At 34.9% G+C, this 17,846-nt stretch overlaps 1 protein-coding gene across 1 annotated transcript in view; it reads right to left on the bottom strand.

Annotated features, from left to right (window-relative positions):
• Positions 1-17,846, bottom strand: part of SAMSN1 (SAM domain, SH3 domain and nuclear localization signals 1) — a 52,914-nt gene that overhangs the window by 14,214 nt on the left and 20,854 nt on the right. Inside the window, exons 2-5 of the mRNA XM_037833524.1 lie at positions 16,210-16,281; positions 12,327-12,476; positions 5,937-6,066; positions 3,561-3,712 (exon numbers count right to left, since the gene is read on the bottom strand). Of these exons, the coding sequence (XP_037689452.1) occupies positions 3,561-3,712; positions 5,937-6,066; positions 12,327-12,476; positions 16,210-16,281 (504 nt within the window). The remainder of the gene's footprint in view (positions 1-3,560; positions 3,713-5,936; positions 6,067-12,326; positions 12,477-16,209; positions 16,282-17,846) is intronic.

Below are 17,846 nucleotides of genomic sequence, written 5' to 3'. Positions count from 1 at the left end.
TATACAAAAGTATTGTGAACAAAGGGTAAATTATGCTATTTAATTCTTGTTCTATAGGAGATAATATTTAGATTGAGCTCTGCAACGAACTTTGGGTTGAAGTATGAACGAAGCACTTTGAGATGGATAAACTGGATTGGTCTTTTTCTTTATTTAAGTGCCAGGACCCTAACTGGCTAACACCTATCAGTTATTGGCAAGAGTATAACCCCACAGGGGCAGTTTTTTAAAAGAAAGTGGATTTCTATGCAAATACAGTGCTTGCATTAATTGCCATAATTACTCCTTTAAGATATAACTTTCTGCCCCCAAAGATGACATTACGGATTGCAATATTTTTGCCACTTAAGGGACTACCCTGAAATAATACAAAGCATTACATCTGATACTAAAAATATATTTTTTTCCTGCTGCTTGGTGAAAGTGTTCTTCCATCTAACATGAATTTTATTTGTAATAGTAGATTTCTGTGTGATTAATAAATCTGATCTTTCTGATTTGTGATCCTATGCCTCTGTGGCTCTGCCAGCTGCTAGTCTGAGTCTTCCCACCTTAAACGTCAGGGAATCATATCCATTGCCACATGACTTCAGCTAAGCCTGTAGGAAAATCACTATGAACTCTGGGGGTTGTTTCTAGGCATGGTAGCCCTTTGTTTCATCCTTCTTCTTACCCTACTAAAAATGCACATTCTAGGAAGGCCCATAGATCACCAGGCAAAGACCCAGTTTAATTTTTTGTATTTTTATTTGTTAGAAAGAAAAAAAGACCTTTGTATTATTCTTGCACATATGCCTGCTGCTGTTTACATACTCTGACAATGCCTTCACACTGGAGAGATTTTTGCAGTATGCTCAGGAAAAGGGAAGGAAGGAATGAAAAGTACCAAAGAAAACACATTTTTTTAAAGCTCCAGTTTTATACAATAGAATGCTCTCTAGCAAATACCTCTGGTTTTAATATATTAAAATTTTGCAAAGCACTTTGAGCTATAGCCTTTCTCCCCCCATGATCCTTTTATTATGTGGTATTATTTTGGATAAGACCCTTGATGAAAACAATAGTGTTTCAATCCTCAGTGGTAACTGTGGGATTCTTACTGTGTCCTAGTAAGAGCTCCACAGAAGTCACCTTAGGTGCACTGGCATAGTATTGTATGGAAGGTGGAAAGCTAAGTCCCTTTTTGAGTCCCTTCTCCCGAGCTCCCTTCCACTGTCTCTCCATTCTTGATGGTTACTACCAACAAGCACCCTTTCCCCAGGACTTGAACATGCACTTCAAGTCATTTCACTTAGATGACTAAGGAGTTAAGTGAGGAAACAGTGATTTCTGTATTCTTCTGTTGAGGTTACCCTGATTTGGTAACATAGAAGGGAAAAGGGAAAAAGCTGAATGCCTTGAGTGTTAAATAATAACATTAATACTTCATAATGTGTCATAATTTTTAGTTAACATTGGTTTGGTGTTGACACTATTGAAAATTTATAATTCCTGCCCTTTTAGCTATTGCACTCTGTGATACTAAAAGGAGTAATTTAACATCTGTAAAATATTTTAGCACTGAGCCTTCTTCTATTCATGCTATTGTAACCAGCCAATATTGGGTCAGCAATCATCTCACTTTGCAACTCCTGAATGAACCACTTTGATGTGTTACTTTCTCCATCACATTGTGTAAGTGGATAAGTATTTTAGGCCTGTTTTCAGGGTCCAAAGATGGCATAATTTCAGTTTATTGAATAACTGAAGTGGGTAGAGTTTGAGGGCATAACTAGCACGCTACAGGGATGAAGGAAGGACCAGTCTATTAATAGGTTTCCATGATTTTATCTTGGAGCCTTGACTTTAAAAACCATAAGCATATATCATCCTGTTTGGGGAGGTGGCAGAGAGGTAGCAATATTTCTGAAATTCCTCCATGGCTGTGTCTTCCTTGTTTAAAACTTTGCCCTGCTGAGGATTTGGAAAGTTTGGGTAGTAGTAGATGTTACAGTGTGTGTACAGAAAAGAAGTCTTGAGTTTGAGAGCTAGTGAAATAAATTGATTAAAACTAGCCCACAGCAACAACATGTGTACCCTGAGCTGACCATCTCAGCAGGCCTACAATGGGCAATGTAGGTGTTTCTAAATAGTGTTGCATTATAAAGCAGTATGGTATGGTGTAATCAGAAAACAAGATTTGTAATTCCTAATCTACCCCTCAGAGGGTGGGGGATGGTGGGCAAGTGGCAAATTCTCTGATCCTATTTCCTCACATAGAAAGTGGTGCTAATCTACCCTACCCCACAGGATTGTGGTGCAAGGGTTAAGTGAGATAACATAAAGGCACACAGCAAGTGCAATTTGAATGAGCAGTTGAATCTGAATAGCAGACAGAAGGGTTTTCTTAGATGAGAACATTTAGTAGAATTATAAGGAAGCCCCCAAGATTCATGCCCCTGATTTATATGCCCTGTATCAACCCCTCTCTTTGAATGTGGGTGGAATTATGGATATGCTGGATTTCCCATTCATGATTACGTAGATGTAATTTGAAGGTATAATTAATGTCCCAAACCAGTTGATTTTGAGTTAGTTAAAAGGTAGATTATCTGAGTAGGTCTGATTTAATCATGTAGGAGCCCTTAAAATCAAAGATATTTGCAGTATCAGTGAAATTTTCTCTTGCTGGCCTTGTGAACTGCCATATTGTGGAAGAGGTCACAGCAGGTGAACTCTAGGAGCTGAGAATGCCTGCCAGCTGATATCCAGCAAGAAATCAGGGACCTCAGTCCTACAATCCCAAGGAACTAAATTCTGGCAACAACTGGTGCACTTCAAAGTGGACCCCAAACCTTGGATGAGATCTCAGCTCTAGCCGACACCTTGATTTCACCTGGTAGACCTTAAGCAGAGAACCCAACTGAAACTTTCTTAGACTTATGACCTACAAAACTGTGTGATAATAATACATACGTGTTGTTTTAGGCCACCAAGTTTGTGGAAATTTGTTAGTGGTAATTTTTTTTGTGATAGTTTGTTTGCGGTAATTTGTGATGCACTAGAACATTAATACAGAAGATAAGAGTAAGAAGAGGGATTCAGAGTGAATATCATTGGGAGGAAGTTCTCTGGTTACTCACGGCAACCAACTTAAAAAGCACTGAAGGAACCCTGCCAAGTCTGGTTGCCAAAGCCATTACTCTGCTGGGCTTTTGGTCTGACAGCTCCATTTCCTCTCCATCATCTTGGCTTCATTATCTTTACTCCAGCAAGTATCAGACAGAGCTGAGCATATCCAGCAAACTGTAAGGCTTTTAGTTTTTAGAAAATGTAAACAACTCCTCCTCCCCTGCTACGCTCTGAATCTGCATTACCTACACAATAACAACTAATGCTAAAGACTGATACCCCCCTGCATGTTTTCTCCAAACTTTGCCTCAATAAGTTACTTCCCGGTTCTATCATTGGGAAGAACACACTCAACGTCCCTAGTTCTCACTGCCTGTACTTCCTCAAAGACAGCATACAACACAGCATTTGGGAAACCATACAGAAGGTAGACTTGATGTTTCACTCACCTTGATTTTGAGGGAGTCAGTGTCATAGGGGCTTGGTGTGAAATCTGTATGCACTCTGGCACGGCCACAGAATGGTCCTGCGTAGGGGCCTTCATCATCAAGCCGGAAGCTATCCCGATTACTTGTTCCATCTGAACAGCTTGTTATTCCACCTGATGAAAGTGGAGGTTGACAGTTCACACAGAGGGCGCTTAATGTATTGAACAATCGTCTTGACACAATTGTGTGGGATAATGCTGGAGCATTGGATGCCTGCCTATGAGAAGTTTCTATTGACTGATCCCTGTTTCTGCCTCTGATGGTACAACCTGTGTCCTCTGAGCCATTTCTGACCTTTCTCCAGTCAATCTGGCCTCTCTCTTCTCTCTTCAACTACAATCCCCACACCTTCTCACTTTTGTCTTTGTGATTTGATCCAGAAGCACAGTGACTTGAGCACTGGCTATTTGCTGAAGAGGCAGATGGTGTAGGTTTAATCCCTGTACAAGCCAGATAATTAATTTTGTTCATGTAAACAAAGACAGAAAATGTTTTATCAGCAACAGTTTAATCTTTGTGTGCTACTGATCACAGAGTGGTCAAGGCATGAGACTTCCAAGTTTCCCTACTACTTATCTCATCTGTGGCAAGGATGCTCCTCCAGATTTGCCACTACATGTCAAGACCATTTTGAAACATCTCTGTGCTTAAAAGGTGACACTTTTGCTCATGGTATAGGTATGAGTAGAGGAGAATGTGTGTCTGAATGTCTGTACTCCCAAGTGGTTTGAAACTGTTCTAAACTAAGCTTTGCAAACTGCTCTAAATCCTTGTTCTCTAGTACTCTTCTTTTCTGATCTTGAGCCTCAAGGAAAAAGAAAATAGATTCCATTTCTACCACCAGTCTGAGGGCAAGAATGATTCCTGGTGGAAGTAACTCTTGGTTTCACCACCATCATCAGGTATAACTTTGTTTCCTTCTATAGTGCTGCCCCTCCAGGGTTCTGTTCAGTTAGGGAACAGTCCAGGTTTCCCTAAATCCATTTTATAAATAAGGTAAAAATGTTTCTAAATGCTCCATATTGTATATGATCTGGTGTAAAAGAAATGTGAGTTGCATCTGATCACAGAAACTAAATTGTGTATAGCAGATAACTATGTCCCCAACCTCTTCATACCCCTCTTTCCATGACCACCCCAGGCTCTGGCTTTTCTTGGTACATCCTAGTTAATAAAATTCTCTCCACATTCAGTATTACAATTTAGAATTTTAAAACTTCCAGTAGGAATGAATACTAATGAAATTTGAATTTCACACATGCAAAAAAAAAAAAAATCCTTCAAATGTTTCTGCATTAACCTTTTTCACATAATAACGGTTGTACAGCCAATAAGAAAAAGGGAATAAACTTCAGGATTTTTGACACATCTGTTCTTTCCAATCCATCTTCAAGTAACAGAAGCACTTGATTTAAAAGGAATTGGAAAATAAACTTTGCAGACACATTTAAAAGCCTCAAAAAGATTAGAGGGATATAAACAGTCTACATATAAAAAGTCATAATACACCCTGCAGTATCAGTGGTTTTATCCAAATACTGTATCAGGGTGTGTGACAAAATTCTTCTTAGAAAAATATCAGTGCTCATTTAAAAATTCTTTTTGGACTTTTGCTAATTCCTTTATGTTATCTATTTGGTGACATCCTTATCATTTAGTATTTACATATTGCTTCACTCTGTACTCACTATTGCTCAGTCAAGACCTAAAATGTAACTGTCAGAATTACTGCATATGTCCTGCACTTCTCAAAACACTTCAGGAAAAAAAAAAAAAGGCAAGGCAAGGAAGGAAAAAGTGACAAAAGGAAGGAGATAAAGAAAAGAAGAGAGGAATGGAAGAAGGAAGGAAGGGAGAGAGGAGAGAGAGAGAGAAACAGAGAGGGGGTAGGGATGGATAGGAGGAAGGAGGGTAGGAAGGAGGGAAGAAGGGTGAGAGAGGAAAAAAAAAGGACTTCATTTATCTGAATACTTCAAGATGTTTTAAAACTTTGAAGATTATACTTCAGTTCTCTCCAGCATACGTTTTTATTTTAGGAATGCTGATTTAATTATCCAACACAACCTTTTTGAGGCATATTTCCAAGAGCTATGCTGACTACAGTGTTAAAAGTTTCAAAACAGTACATAATTCTATTTAATGTATTATGTATCTTTTTAAGCAACAGCAATTCCATTTAGATTCAACACAACCTACATTTTCACCATTTCTCTTATCAAGTAGCTGGAATCTGTTGCTAATTTGATAAACAAGCCCCATAGGAGCAAATGCATTGTTTCTAATTGACTTAACCCAGACCTCACATCTAGGATCTTTTCATTTATTCTGTAGCCTTACTTGATGAGCTCTGCCCACTGTAGAGACTATCCATGGAGTCACTGGCTTTGAGAGAGACCTTCTCTGTGTGGGTTCCAATAACAGGGTCACTGTTCCTATATGAGAGGGTATCCTCTCCATCTTCCTCTTCCTTCAGGAAAACATATCAAAGGTTAAGTGCTGAGAACATATTTCCATGGAAATGTTTACTGTATGCATTAATTTAACAAATAAGACATATTTTATCAATAAAATACTTAGGAATACATCAGCATAAAATATGAGAGTTGTTAATCTTCAATTCCTAGCAAAATATTTTATGGTATACTCAGGAAACATCCTTATAATGAAACCAATGTGGAATTCAATGGCAATTACAATAGTTCATTGCTACAAATTAGGATGACTATCTTGTCAGGAGTATTTAATCAGAAATGCTAGATTTATTAGCATCTATGCTTCATCTGTTAAAGCATTTTTGCCTCTTTGTGTTTTCTTTGTCATCTCTTTACCACCATTACTAATCTTTTGAGATCTGATACTACAAGTTTAACCTCTGCATGGTAGTTTCATGTCAGTTATTTGCACAGTACTGGATCACTAGATATGAATAAAACATGCACACTTTGCAATTCTAAAGCAAAGCTTATCTAAGAAGCTTTACAAATCTCATACCGTGCTTGCCACCTAGTCAAGTGAAAAGCAAATCTTACATAAAATTAGGAGACAATTTCAAAACAAATTACATTTGCTTGAAAACATCTCAGATATTTTCCACATTTAGATAGTTTTGACAAAACCTATGAATTTTTTAATGTTCATCAAAAGGTAATTCAATACTCCCCATTCTTTAGCTTTTCTAAATATTGATAAAAATTCAGAATATACATATTATTTGCATGCAGTTTGAGCCTCTGCCTTTAACCATCCATTTATCCATCCATTGAGTTATTCAGCACAAATTTATAGAACATGTTTCATGTCCCTGGCACTGTTTTGGGGATGGGAGTTACCACTGTGAATAAAGTACTAGGGTCCTTGCTCTAATGAGATACTAGCTAGTATGTTAGGCTGTGTGTGTGTGCAGATATGCACATTTTAAGGAGGGTATAAACAAAATGAGGGATATAATTTCAGAGAGTAATAAGAGCTATGAAGGAAATAAAACTGGATGATCTGAGAGAAATTGGCTATTTGGGTTAGGCTTAGGGGAAGGTTAGCTGATTTAGATGGAGTAATCTCCGACGACCTATTCAAAAAGAAATATTTGTTCTGAATTCTTGATCTGAATGATAAGAAAATGTAATTTACTCAAAGATTTGGAGACAGAATTTTCTGAATTGTGCTCAGAAAAGCAATGGGGCTAATGTAGCTGATGCAGAGTCAAAGAGAGAAGAGTGTTAGGATATGAGTCCAGGGAAGAATAGAACCAGATCATGAAGAGCTTCATAGACCAGGTGTGGTGGTTATAGAAATGTGCTACTCACACCTCTTGCTGTAGGGATGTTACTTGTTTGATAGCCCCAGCTACTGCTCTTCTTGTTGCACCACTGTGTTTGTACTGAGGCCATACTCCCGCCAGTGACTAAAACTGTAGAGATACTGCTTGAGCCTATTCTAGTGGGACATGGAACTATTCTAAAGGAAAACTTTGACTCAGGGACTCCCCATAAACCTGACTAAAGGATTCTCATTAACTCTGTTGCAGTCTGAGACTCTTTCTACCCAATTCTCTTTCCTCTTGCCTCTCCTTTCACATTATCGGAACTGCATTGCAGTCTGAAGGTTTTCCTGGTCATTTCTGCCTCCTTCTCTTTATCCTTCACAGGCATTTCCCCCCAGTAAGTATTTTGTCTATTTCCTTCTTGAAATCTGTTTCTCTGAGGACAGGAAACAGCATACTATAGTAAGGTAGAGCATTGTGAAGACATTGTGAAGTTTTAAAGAGGAGTAATGCACCCTGTTGTCCACTTCTCAGAAATCTTTCTGGCTGCCACGTGGAAAATAGATTTTATGGTAATCCATGCAAGGTATGTTGGTAAGTTAGGATAAAGCAGGGGGCATTTAAATGAGGAATTTAAGTGATTTTAGATGTATTTTAGAGTTAGAACCAAGAGGATATACTGGTTTATTTAACAAATAAGACATATTTTGTCAATAAAATACTTAGGAATACATCAGCATAAAATATGAGAGTTATTAATCTCTCAAGTTATTAATCTCATGAAAAAGTGTGAGAAATAAAGAGTCTAAAATGATTCTTAGGAGGGTTGTTTTTGTTCTGTTCTTTTTTTTTGGTTATGTGGGGATATGATAATGTTGTCTATTGTAAATGAGAAACCTGGAGGAGAAATGGATTTTTTTTCAGAAATGTAAAGAAACAAGGCTTCAATTTTGGATATATTAGGTTTCAGATATCTATTAGATATTAAATGAGCAATTGATTGTATGAGTATACTGATCAGTGAAGAGATCATAGCTAGAGAAATAACAGTGAAAAACATTGGCTAGTAGATAGTGTTTAAAGCCATGAGACTAGATGAAATCATGTAATAAGAGAGAGTAGGCAGTGTAGAATATCCAGGAATAAGCCTCAGAAAAATTAAGAGGGATAGAAAGAAACTAAAGCCAAGAAACGTGTAAGCAGAAAACCCAGAAGAGTGCTGAGTCAAAGAAATTAAGCAAAGAGAATATTTTACATATAAGAAAGTCATCTTTGTCAAATACAGCTGAAATATAAAGTAAGGAGAAGAAAAAGTGACCACTGAAATAGGCAACTCAGAGGTCTCCAATGATCATGGCAATCATTTCAGTGGAGTACTGGGAACCGAAGCCATATTGAAGGGGGTTGAAAATATAATTGACATAAAACATATAGATCAATATAATTTAATAGAATCCAGAGTCCAGAAATAAATCCATATATTTATGATCAATTGATTTTCAACAAGGACACTAGACAATACAATGGAAAAAGAGTAGTCTTTTTAACAAATGATGTCAGGACAGGTAGAAATCCAAATACAGATTAATGAGGTTGAACTCATACCACAAACCATACAAAAAAAAAATTAACTCAAATTGGATCACACATCAAACTGTAAGAGCTAAAACTAAAAAAAGCTCTTACAAGGCAATGGAAGTAAATCTTTGTTACCTTAGGTTAGGCAATGTTTTCTGAATACAACACCAAAAGCACAAGTGATGTTAAGAAAAAAATAGATAAATTGGACTACACCAAAATTAATTTTTTTGTCTGTGAATGATATCAGCAAGAAAGTATAAAAACAATTCATGGAATGGGACAAAATATTTGCCAACTGTATACCTGATACGAGATTCATACGCAGGATATATAAAGAACTTTTAAAACTCAATACAGGCAGGATTGTGGGAAGATGACAGTGTAGGAAGCTCCAGAATTTAGTCCTTTCACCAAAATATCTCTTAAACAGGCAGGAACTGTCTGAAACAACTATTTGAAACTCCAGAGGCCAGACGAATACTGAACAGCATCCGGGAAAGAGCAGAAGGAAGAGTGGAAATAAATGAAATAGAAAACAAAACAAAACAAAACAAAAAAACAATAGAGGAAATCAAGAAAAACAAAAGCTGGTTCTTTGAAAAGATCAATGTGATTGACAAACCTTTAGCTAGACTGACAAGGAAAAAAAAAGAGAGGATACAAATAACAAAAATCAGAAATGAAAAGGGGGGCATTAATGCCAACCATGATGAAATAAAAAGGACTATAAGACACTATGAACAACTGTATACCAATAAATTAGATAACATAGATGAAATGAACAAATTCTAACACCCAAACTGCCTCCATTGACTCAAGAAGAAATAGAAGACCTCAACAAGCAAATTATTAGTAAAGAGACTGAATCAGTAATCCAAAACCCAGGACAAAAAAAAGTCCAGGCCTCACAGGGGAATTCCATCAGACATTCCAATGACTCTTAACTCCATTTCTGCTCAAACTCTTCCAAAAATTTGAAGAGGAGGGAATATTCCCTAATAATTTCCATGAGGCCAACATCACCCTCATACAAGATAAAGATACCACAAGGAAAGAAAACTATAGACCAATATCTCTTATGACTATAGATGCAAAAATCCCCAACAAAATACTAGCAAACTGATCCAACATCATATTAAAAGAATTATATACCACGATCAAGTGGGATTTATCCCTGGTATGAAAGGTTGGTTCAACATGAAAAATGAATTAATGTAATACACTACATTAACAGAACAAAGGAGAAAAATACACATGATCACCTCAATTGATGCAGAAAAGGCATTTGAAAAAATCCAGTACCCCTTCTTGATAAAAAAACATTTAAAACACATGGTATAGAAGGAAACTTCCTAATATGATTAAGGGAATATTTGAAAATCTCACAGCTAACATCCTATTTCATGGTGAAAGTCTGAAAGCTTTCCCTCTGAGATCAGGAACAAGACAAAGGTGCCCACTGTCCCCACTGTTATTCAACACTGTACTGGAAGTACTTGCCACAGCAATTAGGCAAAAAAAATAAATAAAATTCACCTACACTGGAAAGGAAGAAGTAAAACATTCCTTATTTGCAGATGACATGATCCTATATATAGAAAATCCTGAAAAATCCACAACACAGCTCCTAGAGCTAATAAATGAATTCACCAAAGGGGCAGGGTACAAATCTACAGCCCCAAATCACTAGTGTTCTATACACAAGCAATGAACAAACAGAGTAAGAAATCAAGAAAAGAATTCCATTCAAAATAGCAACTAAAAGAATCAAATATCTAGGAATAAATTTAACTAAAAATGTAAAGAATTTTTACACCACCAACAACAAAACATTGCTAAAAGAAATCGAAGAAGACTTAAATAAATGGAAGGATATTCCATGTTCATGGCTTGGAAGAATAATTATCGTTAAGATGTCAATTCTACCCAAAGCAATTTATAGATTCAATGTAATCCCAATCAAAATTTTAACAATCTTCTTTGCAGAAATGGAAAAGCCAATCATCAAAATTCTATGGAAGGATTAGGTGACCTGAATAGCAAAAACTATCTAGAAAAAGAAGAATGAATTTGAGGACTCCCATTTTCTGATCTAAAAACTTATTACACAGCCATAGTAATTAACACAACCTGTTTGGCATAAGGAAGACATATAAACCAATGGAATTGAATTGAGGGCTCAAAAATCGATCCTCACATTTATGACCAAATGATTTTTGACAAGTGGGCAAAGATCACTCAATTGGAAAGAACAGTCTCTTCAACAAATGGTTCTAGGAAAACTGGATCTCAATTTGCAAAAAAAAAAAAAAAAAGAAGAAAAAAAAAAACGAGGACCTCTACCTCACTCTATATACAAAACAATGCAAAGTGGATCAAAGAGCTAAATAGAAGAGCAAGAATTATCAAATTCCTAGAAGAAAACATAGGGAAGCAGCATAGGGAAGCATATTTAGTACATTTTGTTAGACAGTGGTTTCTTAGACTTTACACCCAAAGCACAAGCAACAAAAGAAAAAATAGATAAATGGAACCTTATCACAATTAGAAACTTTTGTGTCTCAAAGGACTTCAGCATAAAAGTAAAATGACAACCTACACAGCAGTAGAAAATATTTGGAAACCACATCCAATAAAAGTTTAATATCCAGAATACATAAAGAGATCCTTCAACTTAACAATAAAAAGACAAACAACCCAATTAAAAAATTAACAAAAGACTTGAATAGATGTCTCTCCAAAGATAAACACATGACCAGAAAGCACATGAAAAGATACTCAACATCATGAGATTGGACTTCACACCCACTAGGATGGCTACAATAAAAAAGACAGACAACAGATGTTGATGAGGATGTGGAGAAATTGGAACCCTCATACATAGCTGGAGGGAATATAAAATGATGCAGCTGCTTTGGAAAACAGTTTACCAGTTATTTAAAATATTAAACAGAGTTACCATAGGCCCAAGAGAAATAAAAACATTTGTCCACACAAAAATGTGTGCATGAATATTTATAGCAAAAAGTGGAATCAACCCAAATGTCCATCACCTGATGGATGGATATATAAAATGTGGCAAATTCATATAATAGAATTTTATTAGCATTAAAAAGGAACAAAGTACTTATACATGCAACAACATGGATGACATATTGTTCTTTGCAGACTAAACATATGATCACTTTGAATCTCAATTTCCTCAATTAAAGTGGAGTAATAATACTTTCTTCCACCCAACTTCTGGGCACAATGATTAAAGTAGAAAATAGAAGTTTAAGCATTTCGTAAAGTACCAAGTACTTTTATATCTGAAAGAACAAACTGTGGAATATTTCAATAAATTTTTAATAAAAAAATACAAGTTATCAACAGAGTTTACTTACCTTGTCCTCAGAAAGGGCTTTGATGTACTTTCTACCCATTTTTTTCTTCATTGTCAAGGAAATAGCTCTCATTTTTTTACCTAAACTTCCTCCATTATTAGAAGTTTTATTTTGTTCTTCACTTTCATTTATGGGTTCCCCTTCATATACCTAGTTAAAATTGTTTACAAAAGACAAAATAATTAAACATAAAAAACATCGATTCCAAAACATTGTAAGAGAGAAGATTCCAAATTGTTAACTTCCTGTACCTTCTGTTCAGCAGCTTTCAAGATTTCAAACATGGATCTAACACATATTTTTAAAGTTGCCCAGGCTTGGTTACCTGTTTTACAAACTCAGAAAGTAAAACATGATATTACAGGATCTGAGCTTCACAGCTGAAATTCTCACAGAGAATTTTGGCTGTTTTATTTATATCTGTATAAAAGAAACATTGTAGTCCTTCCTGTTTTTGAGATGGACAAAAATAGAATTAAATACCCATCAAATTAATGGAGTGATAATGTCTGTATAGATTAGAAATATTTCAAAGGGGACTTTGGGAATGATTGTAACATCTATCTGTACTAAATGGATGTTAAACTATCCTCTTGATTCTTGTGGAACTTGAAATGGCTATGGTTATTTTTCAGAAAGTTTGGAGTTAATTAAATCAACTGAGAAACTGTAATTTTTTCATCTTAGGTGAACATGCATGCAAATTTCGCACTTTCTCAAGCCATAGTGAAAATGAACTAACTCCAGCCACTAGTAAAGAAATCCTCATGTAATTCACATACTGTACTAATCAAATCTTTTATTTTGGCTGCATATGCCTTATGCTTATTAACAATCAGTTTAAACCAGACTTCCCATCTAACTCACAATGAAATGCAAAGTGTTCATGACCCATAAGGCTCTAAACTATAATATAAAATAATTGTTATAATTTAATATTTTTAATTTTTGTAATATAATACATATTACATTATTTAGCATCTGTATGAACTAAAACACCCTCCCCACCTTGCTCCTAGCTACTTCTCAGATTTCCCTGCTCACTAGAGCAGTGGTTTTCAAAATGTGGCCCCTAGACAAGTTGCATCAGCATTATCTGGGGACAATTTATATTTTAATAGGCTCTCCAGTGACTCTGATGCACGCTTAAGTTTGAAAACCACTCTATTACAGTCTCGCCACACTGCCCCACTTCCTCTCTATCTTTATCAAGTTTCTTCCTTCATTCATCCTCTACTCACATGTCATGCAATAGGAGAGAAATTTCCTGATGGATTATCCTAGTTTAAATAGCCTGCACTTGTCCATATTCTCTGCATGTGTACTCTGATTTACTCTTCTAAGCATTTATTACCCAATATTTTTTCATTGCTTTTTTACATGATTATTGTCTGCATCTCCCACTATGATGAATGTTACATGAGACTAGGGACTTCATCTGTTGGTTTAACCTGACTGTCTACAATACTTCCAGGCACACAATTGGACCTCAAAAGTTTTTGAATGAATGAAGCTTCTTATGTAGAACTTAGCAGTAATTTTTTCATGAGGACATGTTTGGGATTACACATCCTTAATATCTCAGATTTGCAAGGAAAGACCCTTAAAAGTCATCTAGTCTAGCACCACCCACCATTCCTGATAAGCGGACAGTCATTCCTTGAATATAAAGAAATGATGGGAAGGTTCTCTTTCATAAACTTGAATAGTTTAATAAGAAGGCTTAAACACATACTTAACATCATTGTTAATCAATATGATGTTTTGCCTCATATTGTACCCCAAATTGCCTATGATAAATATGAATGAACAGCCAATTTAAGCCCTCATTATACTTTATTAATTTCTACATTCAAGCTTATAAAGGCAAAGATTCTTTGCTTAATTCAAAAGCCTTGAATAAAACATAATTTGGAAGGACATTAAATTTTCGAGTTAACCTTTTTCTTCTTTCTACTTAAACTTTCTCTGGATTCAATGTAAAATTATTTTACTAACTAAAATAAATATGAAAGTGTGCTATATTAGCACTTCGCATGTTAACTTACATTAACTGAGCTTTAAAAAGTACCACAAATATTTTTAATCACAGTATTTTCTATAATTTCTTACAGACATTTCAAAGAAACTATCTCAAAATATTTTTTAACATTTTTTGTATCATTGCTATTGGTTGCTATTCTCCTTCGTAACCTGAATCACAATTTTATTTAGATATTTATTTATTGATGAAGTTTTTTTTGTTGTTGTTAGTATCTTTTTCTGTCTATAGAGGGGCTTCATGAATTATTCTCATGAAAGATTTTCATCTGTTGGTTCAACAGCACTTCCTGAGTATCTAATGAAGTCCTACTCTTGAATACGTGCTCCGTAAATATTTGTTGAATGAATGAATTTTGAATTGCTGAAAAGTGTGCAAAATACTTCATCAGGGTCTCCAAATTCTTTCACAAATTACTAGGCCACCATTATTAATCAATAGGCCCTAAAAAGCCTGAGCTACTTTAACAGCTTAACTCTAGAATTATAAACTAAATAACAGTGGATACTTATGCATGATTTTGGAGAGAAAAAGATTTACATAAGATGCCAACTAAAAATAAAATTATCTATGTTCTTTCACTATTTACATGCATATATTATATTACCTTTATTATATATAATTATGTAAATATTGATAGATAATCATATATAGCTATCTACAAATTTATCCATAAACATGTGTATGTAAATATATAGATGGATAAAAGGGAGATATTTTAAAGCAATAACAGATGACATTTTATTTCCATTTCTTTTGTCTAGAATATCAATTACTGAAGTAAAAATATTTAAAAATATTATAGATATATAATATATATATAGAGAAATATGAAAAACACCTTAATAAATTAGATACAATAAAGTGGGAAATTCATTATAAAAAAACAAAAAAAATACAGATACAACCAGAATTGATCATTAAGAAATGCATAAGATTTAAAACATATTGACTCAAAATGACTGTATCACCTGTAAGGTAAACCAGGTTTAATAATAAACATGTATTTTCAATTTTCTCAATGTACTTCTCTCCTCTCTACTATTTTACAGTTATACTGTTCATTATCACAAGTGCCCCTCCTTTTAATGAGATGTATAACAAAATGGCACTCTTTGGAGTAGACAAGAAGTTGAGTTCTGCCTTTGTCATATATTAACTATGTAATTTTAGTGATAATTTTACCAACAGAAGCATATTTTTTCAACTGTAAAATGTAAATTCTAATAGTACCAGTGTTTGAGGTAGGTTAAATATTCAGCATTGTGCCTACCTCATGGTAAGTGCTCAATTAAATGTAGATATTACTATTATTATTATTATGTAAACCCAATTTTATGGGAAGCTTTTCTTTAGCCACATTTAAAGTGTTCATGTTTTGCAAACATGTTTATAGTGGTTACCAATGAGACATTTCAATGCACATGGTGGCAGAGTGGGAGTACAATTGAACAGCTACATGCTCTCCTTAACAAGTTTAAAATGAAGCTGCTTAATCATTTCCTAATTTAAGACAATTGCAACTTACCACAGTTTGTCATACTTATTATTTTCTGGTGGAATTGCTTAGAAAATGTGTGATAGTCTAAGTAACTTTGAATTGTAATTATCTTCTTAAATTCATGTTCTCACTTCCCAAATGAGTTCCTAGGTAGCTTTTTACTCTTAATGCCCAGAATGGAACTAGGTGCTAAATAATTCTTTATTTATTACGAAAATATATGTAAGTCCCATGATTTGAAAATATATTATTTTTACTGTATTTTGCAAAAGTGATATTAGCTTCATATTTTTTTGTAGTGTGTAGGCATAATATTCATCAAAATGGAATAAAATACTAACCTCAGTTGAATCATCTGGTTTTGATATGGAATTATTCCGAAAACGATCAAAATTCCCAAAACTGCTGCTGCGCTGTAACGGAGTAAATGTAAAGAAAAGTAAACTTAGAGTTGAAGACTTTCACTGTTAAAAGTGTTAAATGTAATAGGTTATAATTCAGGAAGCAGCAGTCTTTTGCTAATAGTGGTTTAAAAAAGCTTTTCTTTCTGGAATATCCACAGACACTTAAAGTATAACTATTATTATCACTTAGTATTTACAGTCAATGAAAACGTCTTCATATGTTTAATGTTAAAATGTTAAGCACCTTAAGGGAAAGTCTGTTAAATTATTTTAATTTCTAGTAGTATTTTTCCTCTTGGGAATGGCAGCTGAGGAATCTATGAATTCTAATTTGAATCTTCTTGGAATGATCTAACTAGTAACTTATTTCCATTAAGGAATAGCATGCAATACCAACCAACCAAGAAACAAACAAACAATCACAATAAAACAAACAAACCAAAAGCATCCAAGGAGATCCACCATTATGCCTCATAAAGATTAAGTTTGTTGAAAAACAAAAATGAACACAAGTACATATCCCATTGCTAGTTCTTGATCATTTGAAGCTTTCTGTTGGATATCAGAAAGAGATGGCTTACATGTAGATCTTTCAATAAGTTGAAAGCAGTATTTAGGCATGTGTAGTCTTAGGTTTGGAGGAAAATTGTTTTTTTCCACATTTGACATAGAACTACAATGAGACTTCAGAGTCAATATCATTCACTAGTTTTGAGAAGAAGCTCAATGTGTTAATAAAAGTCTGTTCTCTTGGATACTTGCTGCTTCGAAAGCTAAACTTTTAGTCTCATGATACTCGTTTTAGGCAGGTAATTGTAAACAATTCCTGATATGCTACAAAATATGTGGTTCTCCTAAACACATTTTCAAAAATCTTTAAAGTCATTGAGTAAAAAAATTAGTGTTTCCTCATTATCTATTTAATTGTATACATTGTTTGGGATGGTGAATAGCTGATTCTGTGTTCTTTGTGTACATAAAAATCTCAAGAATATGTTCTATCTTTAGGACATCATTTCATTTTAAGCTTATCATACTTTAAAAATCATCTGGTAGCATTGAAAAATAATCTGGTGATTTAAAAAATAATAACAGGAGTGAGTAAACTGTAAAAGCTTGTCTTGTCCTTTCAGAAATCACAACCAATTTTAGTTCAAGTCACCTTCAAGGGCTCCTAGTCCTTACACACTCTTATACTCTTGTCTCCCCACCAGCTATCTTTAAAACTCCTTGTTTCTCTATTAAATGAGCTGAAATAAAAAGATCCTGACATGTGACAAGGGGTTAGCTTGATAGACAGTGTGATACAGCATATTGCCCCAAGGATGATGGCTGTGTTAGACACAATTAACGCCTTTTGTTGACTTGCCACCCCTGCTGCACAAGCCCTTCAGCTTGCAGCAAGAGGAGAGGAAGAGAGGGGTTGAAATTCAGAACCACACTGAAAAATACAGTCTTCTCATGCAGTGCTTACTAACCCAGAGTGACTTCCCAGAGCATTAATCACTTCAACTTGCCTAGTAAGCATTTCCACCAGGACACCATTGCTTAGAGCTCATAGAAGGAAATTGTGT

Source organism: Choloepus didactylus, chromosome 1, assembly GCF_015220235.1.
Source record: "Choloepus didactylus isolate mChoDid1 chromosome 1, mChoDid1.pri, whole genome shotgun sequence".
Taxonomy (NCBI): Eukaryota; Metazoa; Chordata; class Mammalia; order Pilosa; family Megalonychidae; genus Choloepus; species Choloepus didactylus.
Note: the sequence above shows the minus strand (reverse complement) of the source record. Positions and strands in the feature narration are given on the sequence as shown.